This window comes from Eptatretus burgeri, chromosome 2, assembly GCF_056783735.1.
Source record: "Eptatretus burgeri isolate ZD-2024b chromosome 2, Ebu_testis_v1, whole genome shotgun sequence".
NCBI classification, from domain to species: Eukaryota; Metazoa; Chordata; class Myxini; order Myxiniformes; family Myxinidae; genus Eptatretus; species Eptatretus burgeri.
In genome coordinates, this window is record NC_140962.1 from 97,442,161 (window position 1) to 97,466,400 (window position 24,240).

General features: G+C 44.1%; 2 protein-coding genes across 2 annotated transcripts; one reads left to right on the forward strand and one right to left on the reverse strand.

The window, feature by feature from the left end:
- The first annotated feature begins 112 nt into the window (after positions 1 to 112).
- LOC147032638 (class E basic helix-loop-helix protein 40-like) lies at positions 113 to 7,049 on the forward strand. Its single transcript, XM_085870424.1, has 5 exons — positions 113 to 697; positions 945 to 1,008; positions 3,656 to 3,763; positions 5,447 to 5,558; positions 5,719 to 7,049. The coding sequence occupies exons 1-5, from the start codon at positions 639 to 641 to the stop codon at positions 6,579 to 6,581; spliced, it is 1,206 nt and encodes a 401-aa protein (XP_085726550.1). The 5' UTR covers positions 113 to 638; the 3' UTR covers positions 6,582 to 7,049.
- On the reverse strand, positions 6,830 to 17,411 carry UQCC2 (ubiquinol-cytochrome c reductase complex assembly factor 2). Its single transcript, XM_085870425.1, has 4 exons — positions 17,225 to 17,411; positions 8,654 to 8,728; positions 8,218 to 8,308; positions 6,830 to 7,959 (listed from the first exon to the last, which is right to left on the reverse strand). Exons 1-4 carry the CDS (start codon positions 17,348 to 17,350, stop codon positions 7,856 to 7,858), a joined length of 396 nt encoding a protein of 131 aa, XP_085726551.1. The 5' UTR covers positions 17,351 to 17,411; the 3' UTR covers positions 6,830 to 7,855.
- Positions 17,412 to 24,240: the final 6,829 nt, after the last annotated feature.

Consider the following 24,240-nt stretch of genomic DNA (forward strand, 5'->3'; position numbering starts at 1 on the left):
TGTACCAGGACAGACACGTGCCCGGTGCGCATGTCCGTGAGATTTTCGGACGCACATCGTCCTCTTCCTCCTCCTTCTCTAATCCCCCCCCCCCACCCCAAGCTGGGCCCTCCCTCTCTCCCTCCACCTCCAAGGTCTTCCCGGTGTCCTCCGCGTAAGCAGCTCGCACGTGATGCTGAGGTCATACAGGAGCACACAAACACTGTACATCGTTAATGAAATAAAAATACGGACATCGCATCAGAGAGGGGCACCGTGTTTGTGATTGACAATCGGACCTGAAAGAAATTCTCCCGAACGAAAAGGTAAAAGGACGAAAACAGACGGAGGAGGGCCGAGAAGAACAAAAACGATGAGAGTGATTGATGTGCAGAAACGGAAATAGGAATAAATAAATGGCCGACCAACACCAAGCTCAGAGGGGGGGAGGGTCACGATATGGTGGTGCATGTAAAGCCTTTGACGTCACACGAAGAATGTGAGGGGAGGGCGGGGCCGTCCCGGCTCGCACCCGCCAGGTCACGTTGCTGGCAGCGTGGCTCAGCAGAGGGAGGTAGGAGGGGAGGGACATCGTCTGGGATCGTGCGTCGGAGGAGCGGACGCGGGGACAGTACAGCCGCGATTCGTGACCGAGAGCCATGGACGGGTTAACGAGCGGGTTGAGCACTTCGATGGAGCAGGGAGAGGCGAGCACGGGGTGAGGAAGGTGTACTTGTGCAAGAGAGGCATTTGCCGAGGGATTGGGGGTGCTTTCTATTCGTGGGGGAAACTTTCCCTAACCCCGACCTGTCCTTATTGGATGTGCTCGTGCACAGAGAGTATGCATTAATCATATAACGAGTTACTCTACTCATGAGTGGTGTAAATGATGTAAACTGCGTGGTGTCGGGTGATGTGGTGTAAATCTGCCTCGGATTCCCTGACCATCTCGCTGTCCCACGTAGGACGGAATACCCGTGGCTCTCCCCAAACCTCAAATCAAAGCGGATGATCAAGAAAGAGGAAAAGGTACGAGGGTCGTGACTCCCATCATGTCGGGTCTTATTTCACTCTTTTCTCTGTTATGTTGCTTTCAACGATGGTGACACATATGCTTGAAGACCACTCGTGTACGGCGTATGAATGACAAAAATGTTTATGTACATATGAATAACCAAATTGCCTACGTACTTCTGAATGAATAAATTGTACAAATGAATGACTAAATTACCTTTGCAGACATGAATGACTTATTGCCGATGTAGATGTGAATGAATAAATTGCTGATGCAGATATGAATGACTAAATTGCCAATACAGATATTAATGACTAAATTATCTACGTAGATATGAATAAGTTGCCCATGTAGATATGAATGACTAAATTGCCTGTGTCGATATGAATGACTAAATTACCAACGTAGATATGAATGACTAAATTGCCGATGCAGATATGAATGACTTACCTGTGTAGATATGAATGGCTAAGTTGCTCATGTAAATATGAATGACTAAGTTACCCGTGTAAATATGAAAGACTGAATTGCCAGTGTAGATATGAACAACTAAGTTGCCTGTGTCGCTATGAATGACTATATTGCCAGTGTAGATATGTTAAGTTGCCTATGCAGATATGAATGACTAAATTATCTACATAGATATGATTGACTAAATTGCCTCTGTGGATATGAATGACTAAATTATCTACATAGATATGATTGACTAAATTGCCTCTGTGGATATGAATGACTAAATTGCCGATGTAGATATGAATGACTAAATTATCTGTGCAGATATGAATGACAATAATCTACATAGATATGAATGACTAAATTTCCTCTGTGGATATGAATGATGAAGTTGCCGATGTAGATATGAATGACTAAATTGCCGATGTAGATGTGAATGACTAAATTGCCGATGTAGATGCGAATGACTAAGTTGCCGATGTAGATATGAATGACTAAATTGCCTATGTAGATATGAATAAATAAGTTGCCGATGTAGATATGAATGACTAAATTACCTGTGCAGATATGAATGACAATTATCTACGTAGATATGAATGACTAAATTGCCTCTGTGGATATGAATGACGAAGTTGCCGATTTAGATATGAAAGACTAAATTACCTATGTAGATATGAATGACAAAATTGCCTCTGTGGATATGAATGACGAAGTTGACTATGTAGATATAAATGACAATTATCTACATCGATATGAATGACTAAATTGCCTATGTAGATATGAATGACCAAATTGCCTTTGCAGATATGAATGACTAAATTATCCATGTCGATATGAATGACTAAATTGCCAATGTAGATATGAATAAGTTGCCGATGTAGATATGAATGACACTAAGTTGCCAGTGTAGATATGAATGACTAAATTGCCGATGTAGATGTGAATAACTAAGTTGCTGATGTAGATATGAATGACTAAATTGCCTCTGTGGATATGAATGAGAGTTGCCTATGTAGATATGAATGACTAATTAACCTGTGCAGATATGAATGACAATTATCTACGGAGATATGAATGACTAAATTGCCTCTGTGGATATGAATGACTAAATTGCCGATGTAGATATGAATGACTAAATTATCTGTGCAGATATGAATGACAATAATCTACATAGATATGAATGACAATTATCTACGGAGATGTGAATGACTAAGTTGCCGATGTAGATATGAATGACTAAATTGCCTATGTAGATATGAATAAATAAGTTGCCGATGTAGATATGAATGACTAAATTACCTGTGCAGATATGAATGACAATTATCTACGTAGATATGAATGACTAAATTGCCTCTGTGGATATGAATGACGAAGTTGCCGATTTAGATATGAATGACTAAATTACATATGTAGATATGAATGACAAAATTGCCTCTGTGGATATGAATGACGAAGTTGACTATGTAAATATAAATGACAATTATCTACATCGATATGAATGACTAAATTGCCTATGTAGATATGAATGACCAAATTGCCTTTGCAGATATGAATGACTAAATTATCTATGTCGATATGAATGACTAAATTGCCAATGTAGATATGAATAAGTTGCCGATGTAGATATGAATGACACTAAGTTGCCAGTGTAGATATGAATGACTAAATTGCCGATGTAGATGTGAGTAACTAAGTTGCTGATGTAGATATGAATGACTAAATTACCTCTGTGGATATGAATGAGAGTTGCCTATGTAGATATGAATGACTAATTAACCTGTGCAGATATGAATGACAATTATCTACGGAGATATGAATGACTAAATTGCCTCTGTGGTTATGAATGACTAAATTGCCAATGTAGATATGAATGACTAAGTTGCCTATGCAGATATGAAAGACTAAATTGCCTGTGCAGATATGAATAACTAAATTACCTATGTAGATATGAATGACTAAGTGTATGTGCATGATTTGTTCATTCCTTTTGTTGAGGTAACTTTTGCACGTTCAGACTTTTTAATATGCGACCTCACCTTCCGTTGAAGACCAGGAAAGATGTTAAAATGTGCAACGGTGGTCCGGTCCAACAGTTTCGACCTTGTAATATATCGTGAAATGATTGTGTCATTCGTACGTGATGCTCGTTGCCTTTGCTTTGTGGTGTGGATGTTTAAAATATTCGTGTTATTACCTCCATCACCACAGGAAAGTTACAAGCTCCCTCACAGACTAATCGAGAAAAAAAGACGTGACCGCATCAACGAGTGCATTGCGCAGCTCAAGGAGCTCCTGCCGGAGCACCTCAAGCTAGCGGTGAGACTTGGATGGGAGATGGAAGCGAGCTCTGCGTGAAAACAAACCGGATCTTTTGGGGGGGTGGGGCGAAGGAATAGGGTGTTGCGTGAGCCCGGTTGGTGTTCAACGTAAAGGTTCTCCCCTGGTTCAAATCCAGCTGTCTTTCGCCCTCCCCCACTGTGCCACCACCACCACGTGCCGAATTTGGCGCAGATCAACACGTGCGTCGCCAATGACGCACGTGGTCACGGCCGAGTAAAGTGCAGCAGCTCCGATTTCCCACCCCGTGCATCCGGACCCCTCTCCTGCACGCACGCATACAGCGGGCCGTGGATTGAGGATCGCACTTGGACTCAAACCTTCGTGACGCACTTCCTCGTGTGGTGTCTCGCTAATTGTAATGTATTTGGACGCACATTACTCATTCACCTTAAATCACAGCGTTTCGTGCTCCGTCTCCATTAAACGAACGCACTCTATGACCTCCAATGACATTCGATAGAGGAGTTTGGGATTGTCCTCTAATCTACCTGTATTATCGACATGAAATTGCAACACAATTGGTCTGAGCTCTTTTCTCGCATTCACAAGGCCATTGCAGCAGACCGGAAAGGGTCTTAATGGACCTCCCCTTGTAAAATATAGGTCCTTCCGTTTGGTGATGGGTCCGTCCTCATGATGCTCAGAACCCAGGTTCAAATCCCACATCCCATACGTCTATTCCCCAACCCCCCATTGTCTTCAAAAGCCTTTGTAGCTTTTGTAAAAAGTCCATGAATGTCCATTGGTCTCCTGCATGGGATTCATGGATAAGCTGTTCACGAGCCTCAGTTCAATGTCAAAATCGGGATTGATGCACCATGCCATTTTACTCCACAATGCTGTGGAGACGGTCGGCTCAGTGCTGTCAACAGCATGCTCCATTGGGCAATGCCCCTCCCCCTCCCCTTCCCCAGCTCAACAGCAAACTTGACAGATTTGGATCGGAAATTAATGATGAGTTATAAAGCCGGATAGTCAAAATGAAATACAGTACAGAGGGTGATTATTATATCATAACCAGATGGATGTGCTTAGAGAGATGTCTGTATCCTTTAATCCCAATTGGAATTGTACCAGGAACATTTTGAACTTGTCGAATCAGCGGGATTGTTTGGGAGTTGGGGCCCGCAGCGGGTCAACCTGCCCACGTAACGAGCCTCGCGGGGTTCACTCCTCATGCGTAATGTGTTTACAGCTTGCAGAGCCACCGCTATTTTTACATCCCTGTGTCCTGCGTGGGTGGTGTTTGCTTCTGGATTCCCCCCACGTTTGTGGTTTTGCTGAACTCAACCTATCCATTCGGAGCCCAAATCTGTTCCATTCCCTCACTCTCCCAACCAGTTTCAACGTCCCGTTCTATAGTTCATTTGGCAGTCGCACCCTCCTCAGTTATTGATCGGAGTTATCGACTTATTACATACACACAAGGAGAGGAAAGGGAAAGATAAAAAAAGAAAAGAAAAGCAAGTTGCAAGGAATTGATAAAAGGGTTGCCTGGAGGGAGTTCCTCCATTTTTGCATATGTAATTTGAAGACGGCCTTCTCCACCCAAAAATCAGCTCAGAATGGAGTTGCCCAAAGAATTGTACCCCCGCCTTGCAGTGTGTAGATACAAAAAATGAACGTTGCTGGTCAAACTAACTTGGTGTCACCTTGCAGGCACTCGGACATCTTGAGAAGGCCGTCGTGCTGGAACTGGCTGTAAAACACCTCCAGGCACTCACAGCAATCTGTCGCCAACAACAGCAGCGACTACATGCACTGCACACTGGTGAGCTTACCAAATAAGGAAGCACAAGTAAAAAAATAACTATCATTAATCAGTCTGATCCAAATTGAGAGGTTTTCAGAATCATTGATGCTCGTTGCTGTCGAATGAAATTTTAACTATATGTGCTTTTCTTAATTGCAATATCTGTCCGCACATGCAGGGGAGGGGGCAAATGTGTCTACTGCCGACGCATCCTCATTCACGTCAGGCTTCCAGTCATGCGTGCTGGAAGTTCAGACATTCCTGGATCGGCACGGAAGCCAAGCGCAGCGAGATCTCCTGCTCACTCATCTACAGCACCTCTGTGGAGAGCCAAGAGCAGCGGGGGCCTCGGCTCGCTCTGCCACAGTGGTGCAGAGAAATACAGATCACGGTTCGCAGTGCGAGTCAGATGGGGCAATGGGAGCGGCACTTCGGACATCACCGACTGGAGGTGCTGCACCATGCGATGATGGTGCTGTGGGGTTTGAAGAAATAGGAGGGCTGCGGAAGGATGAGAATAACACCACCTTTGCACCACTCACGAGCTTGGTTCACAAGCAACAGCCAGACACCCTGCGCCGTGAGAACTGTGTGCCCGTAATACAACGTGTCGTGCCAGGGGATCTCAGCGGGAGTGACACAGACACAGATAGCGGCTACGGTGGTGAGATGGAGCGTGCAGAAGTGCGGGCCACTCCCGGGGGTAAACGGTCAAACCCCGCGCCACCAATAATTCCCCTTGGCATGGTCAAGCAACCACGCTTCTCCGAGAACATAGCATCTCCTGCCATCTCTCCTATCCTGCGACAGCCCTTTTGCATGCCCTTGTGTTTCATGTCTGGGGCCTATGCACCAGTAGCCCAATCTTCACATCTGACAACACCTTCTTTGCTTCAAGCAGCTGCTATCGAATCGTTTTGGTATGGCCACACGGCTTCAATGGTGCAGAGCCACACTTCCGTGCCCAGCACCTCTGGCCTATTTCCTATGTTCCCTGTTACGGATACGGTCGGTGTAATTCCTGGAACAATGAGAGACTAGAGGGGTCGGGTTTTAGCTAAATAGTTGAACTAGTGCTGCTGCTTCCTGGCATAAGGATGCCCAATGCTCAGGACTATTGTGACCAGGTGCACCGCCGGTCGGTGCCAGGGCAACGTGCCAAAATGATATTTTCTGTAATGGGTAGAAGGTCCGTATGCTACCTGCAGCAAGGGACAGAATGATGTCCAGGGACTGTTGCTATGAACAAACCGGTACAAGAAAATGAGGTGGAAAACGGGATCGCAAACTTTTTGTGTTAATGGATTGTACAATTGTCGTGTCTGTTTTATTGATGCCAGAAACAGATGTCTGTTATCTCGTGATTGCTAGAAATTACCAAGATGGTATGCCAAGGTGCCTTTAAACCAGAAGCAGAGCAAGGCACGAATGTCATTTTGTAAGACATGTACAGTGTTTGTACCTGTGACGTCCTGCTAAATGTCTAGTAAAGCTTATTGGTTAGATAAATGTTGTTTGTATATTATAGACTTGTACAAGCTAATATAGGAACATTGTGCACTGGTTCTGTGAAACCATAACTGCTCAAATCAACAAATGGTCTTAAAGCTGCTTTAGTAGCAGCTTGACTCGGTCACTAAAGGGACAAAACAGTTAGGGAAAATGCTTGCAGTGCTGTAAATGAGGAAGCAACATATAGATGAAGAGGGACAAACAGAAGAGAAAGAGATAAGGAAGTACTGAAGTTGCATTGGTAAGGATAAGGGGAAGTGCCATGGCCTGGGTGAACTTATAAATAGGCAAGTTTGAGTCGGACAGTGAATGCATACATGGCTTGAACGTTCTCAAGTAACAGCTTCCCTCCACTCATCCTTTCTCCACACCAACTATGACTCCCCCCCCCCACCCCAAACTTTCAAACACTCACTCACTCCACCATTAGGGTATGGAACCACCATATACTTTACAAATGTCCATTCACATTGTTCAGGACAAGAATTGCCAAGAAAATGTCCTCTGGGGCTTCTGAATACTACTCTTCGCGTGACCTCAATATTACTCGAAAGAATTATAATGACCATCCTTGTGGACATGGAGTTATGTTATTTTACAGACTTTTCAAAATCACGCGGATTTTCATACGTGTGCCGGAATTAATTTTTTTGGTTTAAAGCAGCACCACACGCACATGAAGCTTGAAAAGTAAACCGTGGAGAAGAAATTTTTTTGATTTTAAAGTGATGGTGAAACTAAAAATATAACTTCGCCTTGGAACAATGCAGGCACAAACGAGATGCTCAGGTCTCGTCGAGGGCCTAGTCTCCATGACCCTCAGGCTTGCGATTGCTTCCTCCCGTCATCCAGTGCTTCAGCGTTGCAAAAATGCCTCTCTTTACCCCCTCCAACTCTTCCAAGCACTCTGTTGGAGGAAGCAGAGCAAACGATCCGATGGACAACCACATAATCAAAATATTTAGCACAAACATTCACTGGAGCTTTGATAAACAGAAGTAAAATGTATTGCTTGGAAACACCGGGCACCCCACAATTATGCCTTTGTTAAAACTCGTCCTCGTGCCACATGGCAAGATATTTGAAAGGCTTATCCATCTGTGGCACGTGGTTACTCGAGAGGATACAAGGCCACAACTTTGCAAAGACAACACAAGATACTCACCGCATCCTCGCTGCCACGCACCTGAAGAGAGGATGGCTCTGCATTCTTCCGCGGAGAGATTGCTGAAGCTCGTGTTCTGCCGCCGTGGGTACTGTAAATGCAGTCGGGTTTTCCCCGTGTGTACGTTCCCATCACACGAGTCATAGTGACAAATACATTCCAGCAACAACAACCACCCACCCACTAAAACTTGTGAGGAATGGCGAGCTACGATTCCGAAAATAAATTGATAACCCATTAGCGAACAAACTTGTTTGGCTGCCATTCTGTCCTATCACAGATGGTATAAGCAGTAGGGGCAAAAGTGAAATGAAAATATAAACGGAAGATAAAAGCATTCATGATTTCAAAATGCAATGGCTTCACATTGGTGTGCGAGGTCAATGGCACGAAACCCAAAACCCGTAACTTTATCCCGAGCCAAGAATCATCCCACCTTATTGCGATAATGGTTTGTTCGGATGCGTAAGAGGCTCTCATGGAGGGCATCACATTTCTCAGTGTCAGCATCCTGTCAGGAAACAGGTTAACATGCACCCAAGGCAAACGTCAGGACCATGTCACAATCTACAAGTTCACACATGGATGGTAAAAAGAAGTGTGGCTGACTGTTTGTCATGTCACTGTGTTGTATCAGAAAACGACGTATCACGGGTGGAGGTCGGAGTGGGAGTCGAGGGAGCAAGGAAGTGCGAGGACTTAAGGAAGAATCACCAAAATCTACGTGAAACTCAAAAGTCTCACTAATGGATTAAAAATGAACAAACTTCCTTATTAAGTTGGTGCTTTTCTCAAACATGGTATTTTAGTTCCTCAATGAAACATGATGCTCGATTGAATTTTTGTTTTTTATTGTCAACAAGACACCAATCCAGATTTTGATGATGGCAACATTGTTGGGCCAAGTACGTGTGTTCACTTGGCTCTGAGATCTCATAAACAGGGTGCTGGTAATGGCCTCGTTTGACAAACGACGTCGTTCTACGAAACGCAGATCAATTACAAACATCCTCAAACCGATTTGTGATTAACCATGTGCGGCATAGCAATTCATATCTCTCCCAAACATTTCCTGTCAAACAAGGCAGGTTACAGGATGTAAATGAAACAAGAAGGGCACTCTTCGACATCGTCAGGTCACCAGATATGCCTCCGCCCACATTATTACGTTATTATAATGCTTTTATCAAGTTTGATTTAAATCCCTGAACCAAGATCAAAATATTAAATAATTCTGGCTGCGAGATCATGCATCCGATCAAGTTGAAATTTAAAATATGTATTTCCTATCACGACTCGATCATAACTGTGATGTTTCACATCAAATGATGAAGCGGTTGAAGAGAAATACTTTTTTTTTAAAAGATTTTCGTTCAATCCGATATGGCTGCCAGACCATGTGACCTATTAATTATTTGTGAACACCCTGGGAGTCGCAACACTTGGGGAACAAGTGGGTGAAGTTTCACCTCAAACTGTCCAGCCATTCTGGAGAGGAATATTTTTTTAAAGATTTAAGGGTAAATCAAATATGGCTGCCAAACCATGTGACGAATGACATCAAGTGGACCTTTTTGTTCCTCATGGATAGGCGATCATACCTGTAAAGTTTCGAAGAAGATTTTTGCATGTGTTGAGGTTAAAAGCAATATGGCTGTCAAACCATGTGAGCGATGACGACATCAATTCCCCCCCCCTCCCCCATACAATTTAGCCCAAGATGACCCTCAATTATTTTCATATCGATCGGATAAAGCGTTCAATGTATGCAATTATGACCATCAAAAAACACTTGTTCCCCACGGGGAGCTTGACATGTTCCAAATTTCAATTTTTTCCATGGAGCTGTCTCGGAGATACAGAGGTGCAAAATTTTCCCTTTTTTCCAACAAGGCTGCCACATCACATGACATACGACGTCATAATTATCATTAAAATATTCTACCTGATGAGTCGTGCCTATGTTGAAAATTTTGTGTCAATCAGAAATGCGGTTGCAGAGAAAACTGAAAATTAGCATGGACGGACGTACGAAAATTAGCATGGACGGACGTACAACTCGAAAACATAATGGTACCGGCGACTTCATCAGCGGAAGCATAATAAAAACATTTATATGCTTCTAAAATCAGTTAATTACAAACACCACGTGATCAGTGAGTGCAAGGGTTAGAATTGCACCAATAATGTGCTTCCTGACATCTGATCGTGATGCAAACAAGCAAAAAGGGTGGGAGACACATTGAAAACCCCTCAAATATTATTTTTTTTAGATAATAATAATAATAATTATCATGCACAGAGCGTTGGTGTGGCTGAAGCAGTTACTGGGCGACAATCCTGTTCGGGTCATCATCCCGACTCAGGAAGTCAGGTGAGGAATTTGTTTGATAGCTCCCATACTTTTCGTGAAAGACACTGTGGGATCTTTAATATCCACCAACTCATGCCATTAGAAGAGGCCCCCAGATTAACGTCTATCCGAGGTATGGCACTCACATTGATGAATCACCTTGTTTATGCATATAGATGTGTATATATATATATATATATATATATATATATATATATATATATATATATATATATATATATATATATATATATATATATATACATATACATATACATATCTTCTTCTTCTTCTTCTTCTTCTTTCGGCGAGGTCCCGTAAGGGGTCGCCACAGCGGATCAACCGTCTCCATTTCGCTCTATCCTCCACATCTTCCATTGACACTCCAACCACCCGCATGTCCGCCCTCACCGCATCCATGAACCTCTTCTTTGGCCTTCCTCTTCTCCTCCTGCCTGGCTGCTCCATCTTCAACATCTTCTCCCGATATACTCCGCTTCCCTCCTGTGCACATGTCCAAACCATCTAAATCTCGCCTCTCTCACTTTGTCTCCAAACCGTCCTACCTGCGCTGTCCCTCTAATATACTCATTTCTTATCCTATCCATCCTCGTCACTCCCAACGAGAATTGCGGCATCTTTAACTCTGCCACCTCCAGCTCCGCTTCCTGTCTTTTGTTAGCGCCACCGCCTCCAAACCATACAACATAGCTGGTCTCACTACCGTCTTGTATACTTTCCCCTTCACTCTTGCAGCTACCCTTCTGTCACAAATCACTCCTGCAACTCTTGTCCAACCACTCCATCCTGCCTGCACTCTCTTTTTCACTTCTCTCCCACACTCTCCGTTACTTTGGACAGTTGATCCCAAGTATTGAAACCCATCCACCTTCCGCACCTCAACTTCTTGCAACGCACAATACCACCACCCTCCCTCTAATTTACGCACATGTACTCCGTCTTACGCCGACTGACTATCATTCCCCTTCTCTCCAGTGCGTACCTCCACCTCTCGAGGCTCGCCTCAGCCTGCTCCCTACTCTCCCTACAGATCATGATGTCATCCGCGAACATCATAGTCCATGGAGACTCCAGTCTGATCTCGTCCGTCAACCTGTCCATCACCATTGCAAACAGGAAAGGGCTCAGAGTCGATCCTTGGTACAATCCCACTTTTACCTTAAACCGGTCCGTCATTCCTCCCGCACACCTCACCGCTGTCATACTGTCCTCATACATATCCTGCACGATCCTCACATACTTCTCCACCACTCCCGACTTCCTCATACAATGCCACAACTCCTCTCTTGGTACCCTATCATAAGCTTTCTCTACATCCACAAACACACAATGTAACTCCTTCTGACCTTCCAGATACTTCGCCATCAACATTCTCAAAGCAAACATCACATCAGTGGTGCTCTTTCCTGGCATAAACCCATATTGCTGCTCACAGATCGTCACCTCTCCTCTCAACCTAGCTTCCACTACTCTTTCCCACACCTTCATGGTGTGGCTTAACGACTTTATCCCTCTGTAATTTCCACAGCTCTGCACATCACCCTTATTCTTGAAAATCGGAACCAGTACACTTAATCTCCACTCCTCCGGAATCCTCTCACTTTCCAAGACTTTATTAAACAATCTGGTGAACAACCCCACTGCCATCTCTCCCAAGCACTTCCATGCCTCCACTGGTATACCATCTGGGCCAACTGTCTTTCCACTTTTCATCTTCTTCATAGCAGTCCTCACTTCATCCTTACTGATCCACCCCACTTCCAGATTCACTATCTCCACCTTTTCCATCTATATATATATATATATACATATATATATATATATATATATATATACATATATATATGTCTCTGTCTGTCTGTCTGTCTGTCTGTCTGTCTGTCTCTCTCTCATTTTCTTCATTCATCAGCTCCTCAAAGTATGCCATCCACCTTCTCAACACACTCTCCTCACTCGTCAGCACATTCCCATTTGCGTCTTTTATCACCCGAACCTGCAACACATCCTTCCCAGCTCGGTCCCTCTGTCTTGCCAATCGGTATAAATCCTTTTCCCCTTCTTTTGTATCCAACTTCTCATACAGCTCGTCATATGCCTTTTCCTTGGCCTTTGTCACCTCTCTTTTTGCCTTTCGCCGCCACTCCTTGTACTCCTGCCTACTTTCTTCATCTCTCTGACTATCCCACTTCCTTTTCGCCAACCCCTTCTTCCTTATACTTTCCTGTACTTCCTCGTTCCACTACCAAGTCTCCTTATCTTCCTCCCTCTGTCCAGATGTCACACCAAGTACCTTCCTAGCTATCTCCCTCACCACTTCTGCTGTAGTTGCCCAATCATCCAACCCATCTTTACCACCATCCAACGCCTGTCTCACCTCCTCCCTAAATTTCACGCAACAGTCTTCCTCCTTCAGCTTCCACCATCTGGTCCTTGGTTCAGTCCTCACTCTCTTCCTCAACCTCACCTCTAAAGTCATCCTACAGACCACCAATCGATGCTGTCCAGCTACACTCTCCCCTGCCACCACCTTTCAGTCGCTAATCTCTTTCAGGTTGCATCTCCTGCTTAAGATGTAATCCACCTGTGTGCACTTTCCTCCACTCTTGTATGTCACCCTGTGTTCCTCCTCCTTCTTGAAATACGTATTTACGACTGCCATTTCCATTCTTTTTGCAAACTCTACCACCATTTGCCCTTCCACATTTCTCTTGTTGAGACCGTACCTACCCATCACCTCCTCATCCTCTTTATTCCCTTCCCCAACATGCCCAATGAAATCTGCTCCAATCACAACTCTTTCATCCATGGATACACTCTCCACCACTTCATCTAACTCACTCCAGAAATCTTCTTTATACTCCATCTCACACCACATATGTGGGGCATATGCACTGATGACATTCATCATCACCCCTTCAATTTCCAACTTCACACTCATCACTCGGTCAGACAATCTCCTCACCTCCAATACCCTCTTGACATTATCTTCTTGCAGGATTACCCCGACACCATTTCTCCTCCCATCCACACCATGGTAGAACAGTTTGAAACCACCTCCAATGCTCCTAGCCTTACTCCCCATCCACTTGGTCTCTTGTACACACAGTATGTCCACCTTTCTTCTCTCCATAATATCAGCCAACTCTCGCCCTTTGCCAGTCATCGTCCCAACATTCAGAGTTCCAACTCTCACCTCCACACTTCTACCCTTCCCCCTCTCCCACTGCCTCCGGACTCGCCTTCCCTGTCTCCTTCTCCTCCTTCGCCCAGCAGTAGCACATTTTCCACTGGTACCCTGCTGACCAATGGTACCGGTGGCGGTCGTTGGTAACCCGGGCCTCGACTGATCCGGTATGGAAATTCGTTTTATTGTCCGCATAATATATATATATATATATATATATATATATATATATATATATATATATATATATATATATATATATATATATATATATTGGAGCAAGTGTATCTATGACCAGCCACTCACAGCACCTTTTTTGACGTAATAAACAAACAGCTTTTATCCGTGTTGTTTGTGTTCCTGCTGGAGCAAAATAAAATAAATTGTATACGTGTTGGTCGTACCCAGTGTCAGGTCATGGGCGCAAACTACCTCCTCCACCTCACCCCCCCCTCACTTCTCTCATGGGGGGGGGGGGAGAAGACAACTTACAATTTTCACCTGTACAAGTAGTTCACTGACCTCTGCTGGAGACATGGAGGATTATTATCCATGGCACAAAATATATTTTCCCCACCTCCCCCAGCACCACCCCATCCCACAGGCTGTTCTTAAATGGAGGTGTTTCGAGTCTGAATAACTAACTAGAGTTCATAGAACATCTAACCCTGTGCAGTCTTGAGAAAAAAAAAGGACATGGGAGGGGAAGCAAATTTGATTGGGTGAGATGATGTAAAATGGCATATTTTGACCAAGTCATGCTAAACGAAAGGTTTTTGTTTTTTTGTAAGTGCCAAAAATGTGATCTGTGTTCTACAGTATTCAGATTTCTTCAAAATAAAATAAACATTTAAAAGGTTGTGGAAATGTTTTGTGTTTTTCCCACCATTGATGGAAATGTGTTTCCAGTGTCTTTTACACCACCTTACATTCGTTCTTCATGCCTGTTGTTTGTGTCCAGCATGCCCCTTAGAAACAGTAAGTTACGTGTCTGGAACAGTTTTCAATATTGTTTGAGTGCCACACAAATTCTTTGTCTGTCTGTCTGTCTGTCTCTCTCTGCACAATCAAGACAAATTCAGAGCCAAAGTACTGCGAATCTGTGGGCTCGTTTTCAGATTCGTGTTCACAATATAACATTCCATTGAAATGAAGTTGATCTATGATCATAAACTGACATTTGTGGAGACAGATAAAGTGAACAAAGTAATAATAATGTGTACTCAACTTGTTGAAACAAACATAATTATCAGTACAAATAAAAGGATGGTGTCTGTATGGTTAGGGTGGTGGGTATGGGATCCGACGATCCTGAGTTCAAATCCCCCTCGCCTGTTGAATTAATACCAGGTGGGGTTGACTCTGCCTGTCATTCTTCCGAGGTCGGCAAAATGAGTGCCAGCATGCTGGTATCCTGTGTCGGAGTGGCGACCCGTCCAGGATTGTACCCAATAGCCAAGGAGACTGCTTAAACAGCACCAACACTCTGCACAGAGTATGGTCCCAAATGGATGGATGGATATATGTATGTTTCTATATATATATATATATATATATATATATATATATATATATATATATATATATATATATATATATATATATATATATATATATATATTATCAAAACACTGCTTTTCAAAGGCTCATCAAGGCTTTCAAAGCGCACAACCGTCGACGGCAAATTAGGCATTTAATTGATGTCTACGATGCTGGACGCACACCAGATTTACAACTGAATGAGGCAATTCGTTTCTTGAAGATGGCTTGGGATGACATTGAAGAATCGACAATCTTTAACTGCTGGAAGCACGTGAAAATACTTCGCACAGCGAGTACAGGTACTATTGCTTCAGCTGACATCCCTGTCATCCCCGCAACGTCGACGGACAGAGATTATGGCAACATCTTCGAGCGAATGGCAGAGGCGTGCAACATACCCGCAGAGAGGCTGATGATCCCTGAGGAGTTCAAAAGTGTGGATTCATCCATAGTCACTGGGGAAGACCTCAACGATGAGGAAATTGTTGAACTTGCGTGCACAGACACCACAGATGGCGATGATGATGCCGACGATGAGGTTGAAGTTCCACGCCCACCTTCATCCATTGAGGCCAAAGCCACAATCGATCTCATGTTCAGGTACCTTGAGGCCCACTCGTCATTCACTGATTCTGGTTTGAAGGCGGCGCTCCAGTTGCAGTTTGAGATTCACCGAGTTTCTGTGGCAACCGCTAAGCTCTTGATCGTGCTCTTGATCGTGCCTGGGAGCCTTGCTGAGCCTTGTGCCTCACCTCAGTTGGCTCTGGGGTTCTGCTGACTCGGAGAGTGGGGTCGGGCGGCGGGTGGACCTGCCTCCCTCTCCTGCTCGCGGCTTGGTGCGGGAGCTGGTTCCCTGGCGGCTGTGGGCGGACTTGGGCCAGGACCAGGAGGTCGACAGTACCGCGGTTTCTCCTGCCCCCCCTGGCGAGAGCAAGGCCGGCTTGTCCGGCGCCGATCCAGGGACAGTTGCGTCCACACCACGGTCCAGCCTGACCACCAGAGATAGCTACGGTGTGTGTGTGTGTGTGTGTGTGTGTGTGTGTGTGTGTGTGTGTGTGTGTGTGTGTGTGTGTGTGTGTGTGTGTGTGTCTGCTTGGCGCCTTAGAGGGATTGAGAACTGTGTATTCATTGGAATTGTCTGTGTTTTTCCCCACGCCCGATCCCACACCATCCCGTCGAATCGCCCCGGATCCCTCTTCTTGCCGAGTCTTGTTATTTCTGGTAATAATAAAAACAAATAAACATCATCAACTCAGTGAAAAGTGACTCGTGCCACCTTCCTCGTTCCGTTTGCGGTAGAGCGATTAAAACCGCCGTCTTTGGGTTATAAACAAATAAATCGCCTCCATCGTTTCGGCTCATTCTACGTTGGCGGGACTGTTCAAGTCCCGTGGACGTCACAATATAATATAGCAGTATAGTACGAGAATCCTCTGTAATATGTACTATAGTAGTGGGGCAACTTAGCTAAATATAGCATAAAAATTGTGCATTTTGTGAGGAAAGCACCAAATTTGGCACACTGGTAGCCTATCATATTATGAACAGATTTGGATATTGGGCCATCTCAAATTCAGCCGCTGATGGCTGTGGCAGCCATTTTCAACTGCCATCAAAAATTTTGAGATGGCCCAATATCCAAATCTGTTCATAATATGATAGGCTACTAGTGTGCCAAATTTGGTGCTTTCCTCACAAAATGCACAATTGTTATGCTAAGTTGCCCCACTATAGTATGATTGTACGAGAATAACATGATGTATTAAAGCACGAACACTTCAGTGATGGTTCAAAATGTGGAGGTGAGGTAAAAATCTTGACAAGTTCTCTTCGTTGTCCAGTTGTGTGAAAATGTTGATATAATTCAGGTCGACCCCCCTTAACCTTGTCCCTGGTGTCGTCCTCACCTGCTTTTCCATCTCTTGACTCACGTACAGCCGAAGTGCCGTCGCCAACTCTCGGCCACCCTTCGTTTGATCGACTGGCCATTCCGCGCAAAGACGCATCACTTTATTCCAATGACTCGCGCTCATGTCCGAAGGGTGAATGCAACACCTTGACAAAATGAAGGAAGGAGTGCAAAAAAATATTTGGAATAAAAACTTAAACAATTCAATTTGTAGTTGATGCGAGACAACTGCGATCCTTATAATGCAAAATGCACCACACGTTTATTTCGATAATAATTACAGTAACGCGATTACACACTAAACACCAGTTTTCACCAATACACCACCCAATAAATCCTTTTTTGTACCCGATTGTGAATATTCCAGTGCGCACTTCCAACAAATGTATTACGTTCTAAAATATTTTTAAACAGTAATATTATTAGGCTACAAAGTATATAATGCAATTAATAGTCTACATTGGGATCACTTCACAATCGGATTTGGAAATCAATAAATTGAAAAAAAAAGGCGAAAGTACTAACCGAGCTTAATAAATACTAAGTAGACACCTCAATAATAGCAGCAGTATCTGTAATCCGCGATACTATGTATAATACACCTCAACAATTAATTAATAATCAGAGCATCGTCTGTTACCATTAAAATTTGGGTGTGGTTCCCAGGGTCGGACTTAATTTAAAAACTGTCCTGGTTTTTTGAGACGATCGAGCATGTGAAAGCTTCAATCGCATAAACAAGAAAAAGAACAATCTGAGATTGCAGACCCTCGCCAGGACTTGTTTTGTGCACTGCTGTGTGACTGTCATGTACTCAAAGAAGAGGTACGAAGACTCTGAAGTGGGAAGAAGAGGTTTAATAAGGACACGAGCGCAGCACAGCGCAGCACAGCGCAGCGCAGCGCAGCACAGCGCAGCACAGCGCAGCACAGCATCGGAACACGAACGGGTCATGTGACTCCCCTAAACCACACCCCGGTGCACCCATGTATGTATCATGCATTAGTATAAACTACTGATACAGTTACGTTATTAATAAGAGACATAACGAGAACTGTTCCACTTTATAACTGCTGGCAGACGGCAGTGATGAGTATCAAGATGGTACCAAGATGGCAGTGATGAGTACCAAGATGAGCACCAAGAGTACCAAGATGGCAGTGATGAGTACCAAGATGAGTACCAAGATGGCAGTGATGAATACCAAGATGGCAGTGATGAATACCAAGATGAGTACCAAGAGTACCAAGATGGCAGTGATGAGTACCAAGAGTACCAAGATGGCAGTGATGAATATCAAGATGAGTACCATGAGTACCAAGACGGCAGTGATGAGTACCAAGATGAGTACCAAGATGGCAGTGATGAATACCAAGATGAGTACTAAGAGTACCAAGATGGCAGTGATGAGTACCAAGAGTACCAAGATGGCATTGATGAGTATCAAGATGAGTACCAAGACGGCAGTGATGAGTTCCAAGATGAGTACCAAGATGGCAGTGATGAATACCAAGATGAGTACCAAGAGTACCAAGATGGCAGTGATGAGTACCAAGAGTACCAAGATGGCAGTGATGAGTATCAAGATGAGTACCAAGATGGCAGTGATGAGTACCAAGATGAGTACCAAGAGTACCAAGATGGCAGTGATGAGTACCAAGATGGCAGTGATGAGTACCAAGATGAGTACCAAGAGTACCAAGACGGCAGTGATGGGCGGGTACCAAGATGCCCCACTTTGATTGGCACCTGACCCTGACCCATGACATGTCTTTTTTTTAATTATTATTATTATTATTATTATTATTATTATTATTATTATTATTATTATTCAATTTAACTTAGAATGCGATAAAAATAAATTAAATTCAAATCAAATTGAAGACCAAGTCGGTACAGTCCTGCATTGCAGTAATCAGAAGGAACCCGAACAAGCAAAATGCAAAGATGAAGTCATCAGGAGGAACCTGGATGGGACTCAGGTTTCAGCTGGTACTCCACGACCCTCAAACCCATACAGGTTACAGCCAAGTGAACCTGACTCAAAAACAATCAAAAATAACCCAGATCAAAAAAATTAAATAATGCTGACTGCCATAACATGCGTCCAACAAGTTGAAATTTAAAACAAGTATTCCCCAGCACTACTAGATCATAATTGTGACGTTTCACGTCAATTAATTAAGTGGTTCCAGAGAAAGCATTATTTAATATTTTTCTTCATTCCAATGTGGCTGCCAAACCATGTGACCTATCAATTATTCCTTAAATTTGTACCTACTTTTTTTAGGGAGCATTTTTGTGGTTTCCCCTCGATCTGTCCAGTGATTCTGGAGAAGAAGATTTTTTTTTATAGGTTTTAGGGTACATCCAATATTGCTGCCAAACCATGTGACCAATGGCATCATATGTGTGAAGCCTTTGTTCCTCATGGTTCGGTGATCATATGTGTAACGTTTTGCCTCGATCTGTTAAGCCACTTCAGAGAAGAAGATTTTTTAAGGTTTATTTTTTTTTTTTAACAATATGGCTGCTGAATCACATGACCAATGACAAAAAAAAAATGACCGTTTTTACAGCCATTTTTCCCTGCTGTGCAGGGGTTTGGCTTTTTCTTGAGGCAATGTTTTATGGCCGGATTCCCTTCCTGACGCCAACCCTGGTCGCCTCTTACGACACACAGGGATATGGTACACCTATTCTAACCGGGGCATACACCGGGACCAGTACACTGGTACTCATTTCGCCGACCTTGGAAGGATGACAGGCTGAGTCAACCCCCTGGTGTTAATTCAGCAGCCAACGGGGCTTGAACTCAGGACCCTGGGATCCCAAGCCGCCACCCTAACCACTAAGCCAACACCAGGCTTACATGACCAATGACAGATTCAAAAAATTTTCTGTGTACCATTTTATCCCTAAGTGACCCTCAAAAATTTTCATATTGATCATATTTTGGATTCCAGTTCTGGGTTTGGAGCGACGGCAGGGTCTCTTAGGGTTCTCTGCCGACTTTCCCAAAGTTAAGTTTCCGGTCGTTATTTGTCCCATTTTAACTGTTTATTTCCTCACCTACATGCTTAGTGTGTGTTCCGAATTCGGTTTTCTTTCAAAAATCGTGCTATTTTGTGAGTTTTCGTCGACCTTGTCTTACCGGGTTCCTTGAGGCCATTGAATACGCCCTTGGTTCATTGAGACGCCCTTGGTTCATAAAGAAATAATAAATTTCTCTGAAATCCTTCCCCCCAGGTGTGCGATCATTTTTATTTGTATTCTCTCCCTATTACCTTCAATTCCTATTTTCCACACTTCCGCAACGCCCCTCATCTATTCCCCCCAATTAAACACGTTTCTTTTCTTTAATTTTTTTCTTTTCTAAAAACTACCTTTCTCCCTGCATACCCACGAGTCCGGTCCTTCTTCTTATTCCTCCTTCTGCCGGCACACCATCTTTCTTCCATTTGAGCTGACCCACTCTCACCATTACCTTCACAATTTCTTCCGACAACCTTCCATTCCCGAATCTTACCTAATTTTCAAAAATCCATCAAAAAATAATAATTTTCCTTGTATCCTTCATAACTATACACCTCCTGTAATCACGTATCTCTCTACCCACTTCCTAATACTTTTCATCGATCCATCAGCTTCATTCCGCGTTTACCGATCCAAATTTACCGCACACCTCCACAATTTTACTTCAACCTTCCCTTTTCTGAATCTTAAGCAATCCTTATTAAAGATAAATAAATACATGAATAAACTCACTTTTGCCTATACACCTCCCATAACCACGTGCTTCTCCCATAACCACATGATCGGTTTCCACCCTCTCCGTTTACTGATCCAAATTTACCATTCACCTCATGATTTTTTTTCTTCAACCTTTCCTTCACCTAATCTGATGAAAACTCTCAAAAAATAATAATATTAATAAAAACGATTTCTTATAATGCTTCATCTTCCTTTTTCACACGTGTGGTACTCGTTACTGTATCATAATTCACTACTCTTCTATTTCCACAGACTGCTCCCAATTCGACCTTTCATTCATACAGTACCTTGTCTAAAAATTCCAACTGTTACAACGTTTCTTCTCTCCATTCTCTCAATTCGCTTTTATTGCATCCCTCAAGAAATGTCTTCAATCACATTTCCGAACTAAAAATAATAAATAAATAAACAACAGTTTCCTACGCATGTTCGCTTTCCATCAACTATTCTTTTTTTCCAACTTCAGTGCACTCTTCTCCCTCCAAGCTTCCCTGTCACCTTTCTCAAAAACTACCCCCCTTCACCTTTCTCCCTCAACTCTCCCCACTCACACTTCTTCCACCATTAACCCCTCTCACTCAACCTTCTCAAATTTGCCTCCCTCCTCACATCTACAAAACTGCCTCCTTCCCCTGTCCTCTCACCTCCATCTCCATCTCATCACTCTACATCCTCAAATCCTCAACTGCCTTCTTCACTCTCTTATTACTCCCCACTGTACCTCAATCCAGCACCACAGAGCCTTTTCTCCTTCTTATCTGGCCCCTCCCCGAGCTCTTCTGCAATCCACCATAATCTTTCAACAATTCTCCTTACCTTCCCCCTCTTCCCTTGTCCTATCCTGCCCCTCCCCTCCCATCTCCTGCACCCAAAGCCTCCTCACCTCCCTCTTCATTAATAGTGTGGACCTCAAATATCCGGGGCCTTCGCTCAAACCTTACAGATCTTTCGATACAGGTTGCCACTGACAAACCAGACATAATCTGGCAAACAGAAACTTTCCTCCCTCAAGACGTCTCTGACTCCATCGTATCTCTCCCTGGTTACTCCCTCCTCCGGTATGACAGACCTGAGCCTCGTCCTGGTGGAGGAGTTACGCTCTTCATCAAAGACCCTATTCCTCACTCTCCATGCAATACCTCTGGCTACGGCTTCCCTTCTCACAATACCTCACAATACCACAATACCTCTCACTACTCTCACAATACCTCTGGCTACGGCTTCCCCTTCACTCCCACCTCATGTTTATATGTGTACTGTACCGTCCACCAAACAGTGATGACTCCATTTACACCTCACTATCTGAAACATGGACCAACTTCTATCCTCTCATCCGAACTTTCTCTTCCTCATATGTGGTGACTTCAGTTGTCACCATGTCAGTTGGCTGGATGTGGGTACCTCTCTCACCTGCCATGACACTTCAGCAAAAGTCTTCTGTGACTCATTGGGACTGACTCAATCGGTCAACTTCCCGACCCAGATCTCAACCAATGGTACTTCATCTCTTCTGGATCTGATTTTGACAAATTTCCCTGAAAATATCTGCTGTTCTTCCTCCACTCCAATCGATTCTTCTGACCACGTGCTTGTCAAAGTGGACATCTCTCTGGCTGTTATCAGAGAACCACATCAGCCCCGTCGAGTCTGGCATTTCGCTCCGGCCAACTAGCAGGGTCTCCAAGCAGCCACCAAACTTCTAGACTGGTCTCCCATCGCGACTTTCTCCAACATCAACTCATCCTGGGAATTCTTTCAAAGAAACTTGCTCTCCCTCATGCACAGATTTGTCCCTTCTCATCTTCAGTTGTCCTTCCTTTCCTCCCGCCCTTGGTTCACTGAAGCTTGTGGTGAGGCAGTTGTCCTGAAACAACTTGCCTTTGCCTCATGGAGAGCAAACCCAACTGAGGGTAATCTCAGTTCCTTCCATAAAGCTCAGAATAAGTGTGTGTCTACCCTCAGGAGAGCCAGAAAACAATATCTTTCTCATCTCAAGTCTGAACTCTCAAACCTCTCCCCCTCCTTCAAATCCTGGTGGCATCTAATCAAATCTGTTTCTGGTGTATGTTCCCCCTCCATCCCCTCCCTTACCTCAAATGGCCGCACTGCTGATACCGCACGTGAAAAGGCTGAATGCCTAACATCTGTGTTTGCTTCTGTACCCACCTTTCCCAGTCGCACCCAACTGTCCCTGAACTCTGTGTCCTTTTCTTCTGACAACGTGGAGAGCTTGCTGTGAGATCTCGACTCAGATTTTGCAACCGGTCCAGACGGCATCAGCCCATGTGTCCGAAAAACCTGCTCCTCCGCTCTTGCTCATCCTCTCTCTCTGTTCTATTCACCCTCCCATTTGCTCAAAGTCATCTGCCATCTGCTTGGAAATCAGCAAACATCACTGCCCTGCATAAAAAAGGTGCAAAAACAGACCCCTGCAACTACAGACCAATCAGCCTTCTCCCAATCATCAGCAAGGTTATGGAATCCATCGCTTCAGACATTAAACCCTTCCTCTTCTCCAATGGCTTGATTTCCGATCATCAATTTGGTTTCAGACCAGGTCACTCTACCCTGAATATGCTGCTTCTGCTCTCTCAACAATGGATGGAGGTCCTCAATGCCAGAGAGGAAATCCGAGCCACATGCCTGGACATATCACATGCTTTTGACAGTCTGGCACCCTGCCCTGCTCACTAAACTCTCCTCCTATAGTATCCAAGGCCATTTCCACTCATGGCTCGCAGATTTCCTCTCCTGTCGCAGCCAATTTGTTGCCTTAAATGGAGTTCCCTCATCCCCTCTTCCTGTCCAGGCTGGAGTTCCTCAAGGGAGCGTTCTGGGCCCCGCTCTTTTTCTGGTTTTCATCAATGATCTCCCTGACTCTCTTGAAAATCCTCTTTATCTCTCTGCTTGTGACTCCACCTTTTGCCTTACCAGCTGTCATCCCTCAGACTGGCAAGCAGCAGCTTTTTTGCTCTCTGCAGATCTGGGTAAAATCACAAACTGGGCCAACACGAGGAACATGTCTTTCAATCTGGACAAATCTCACACTCTCACTATGTCTCTCTGAAAGAACCGTTTTGATCCCCTGCCCCCCCCCCCAATATACTTTCTCAACAATCCGCTTGAAGAAGTCCTTTCATTCAAGCTTGCGGGTCTCACGATCTGCCATGATCTTTTCTGAGAAAGCCACATTTCCAAGCTGGCCTCCAAATCCAGTCGCTGACTGGGAATCCTGTCGTG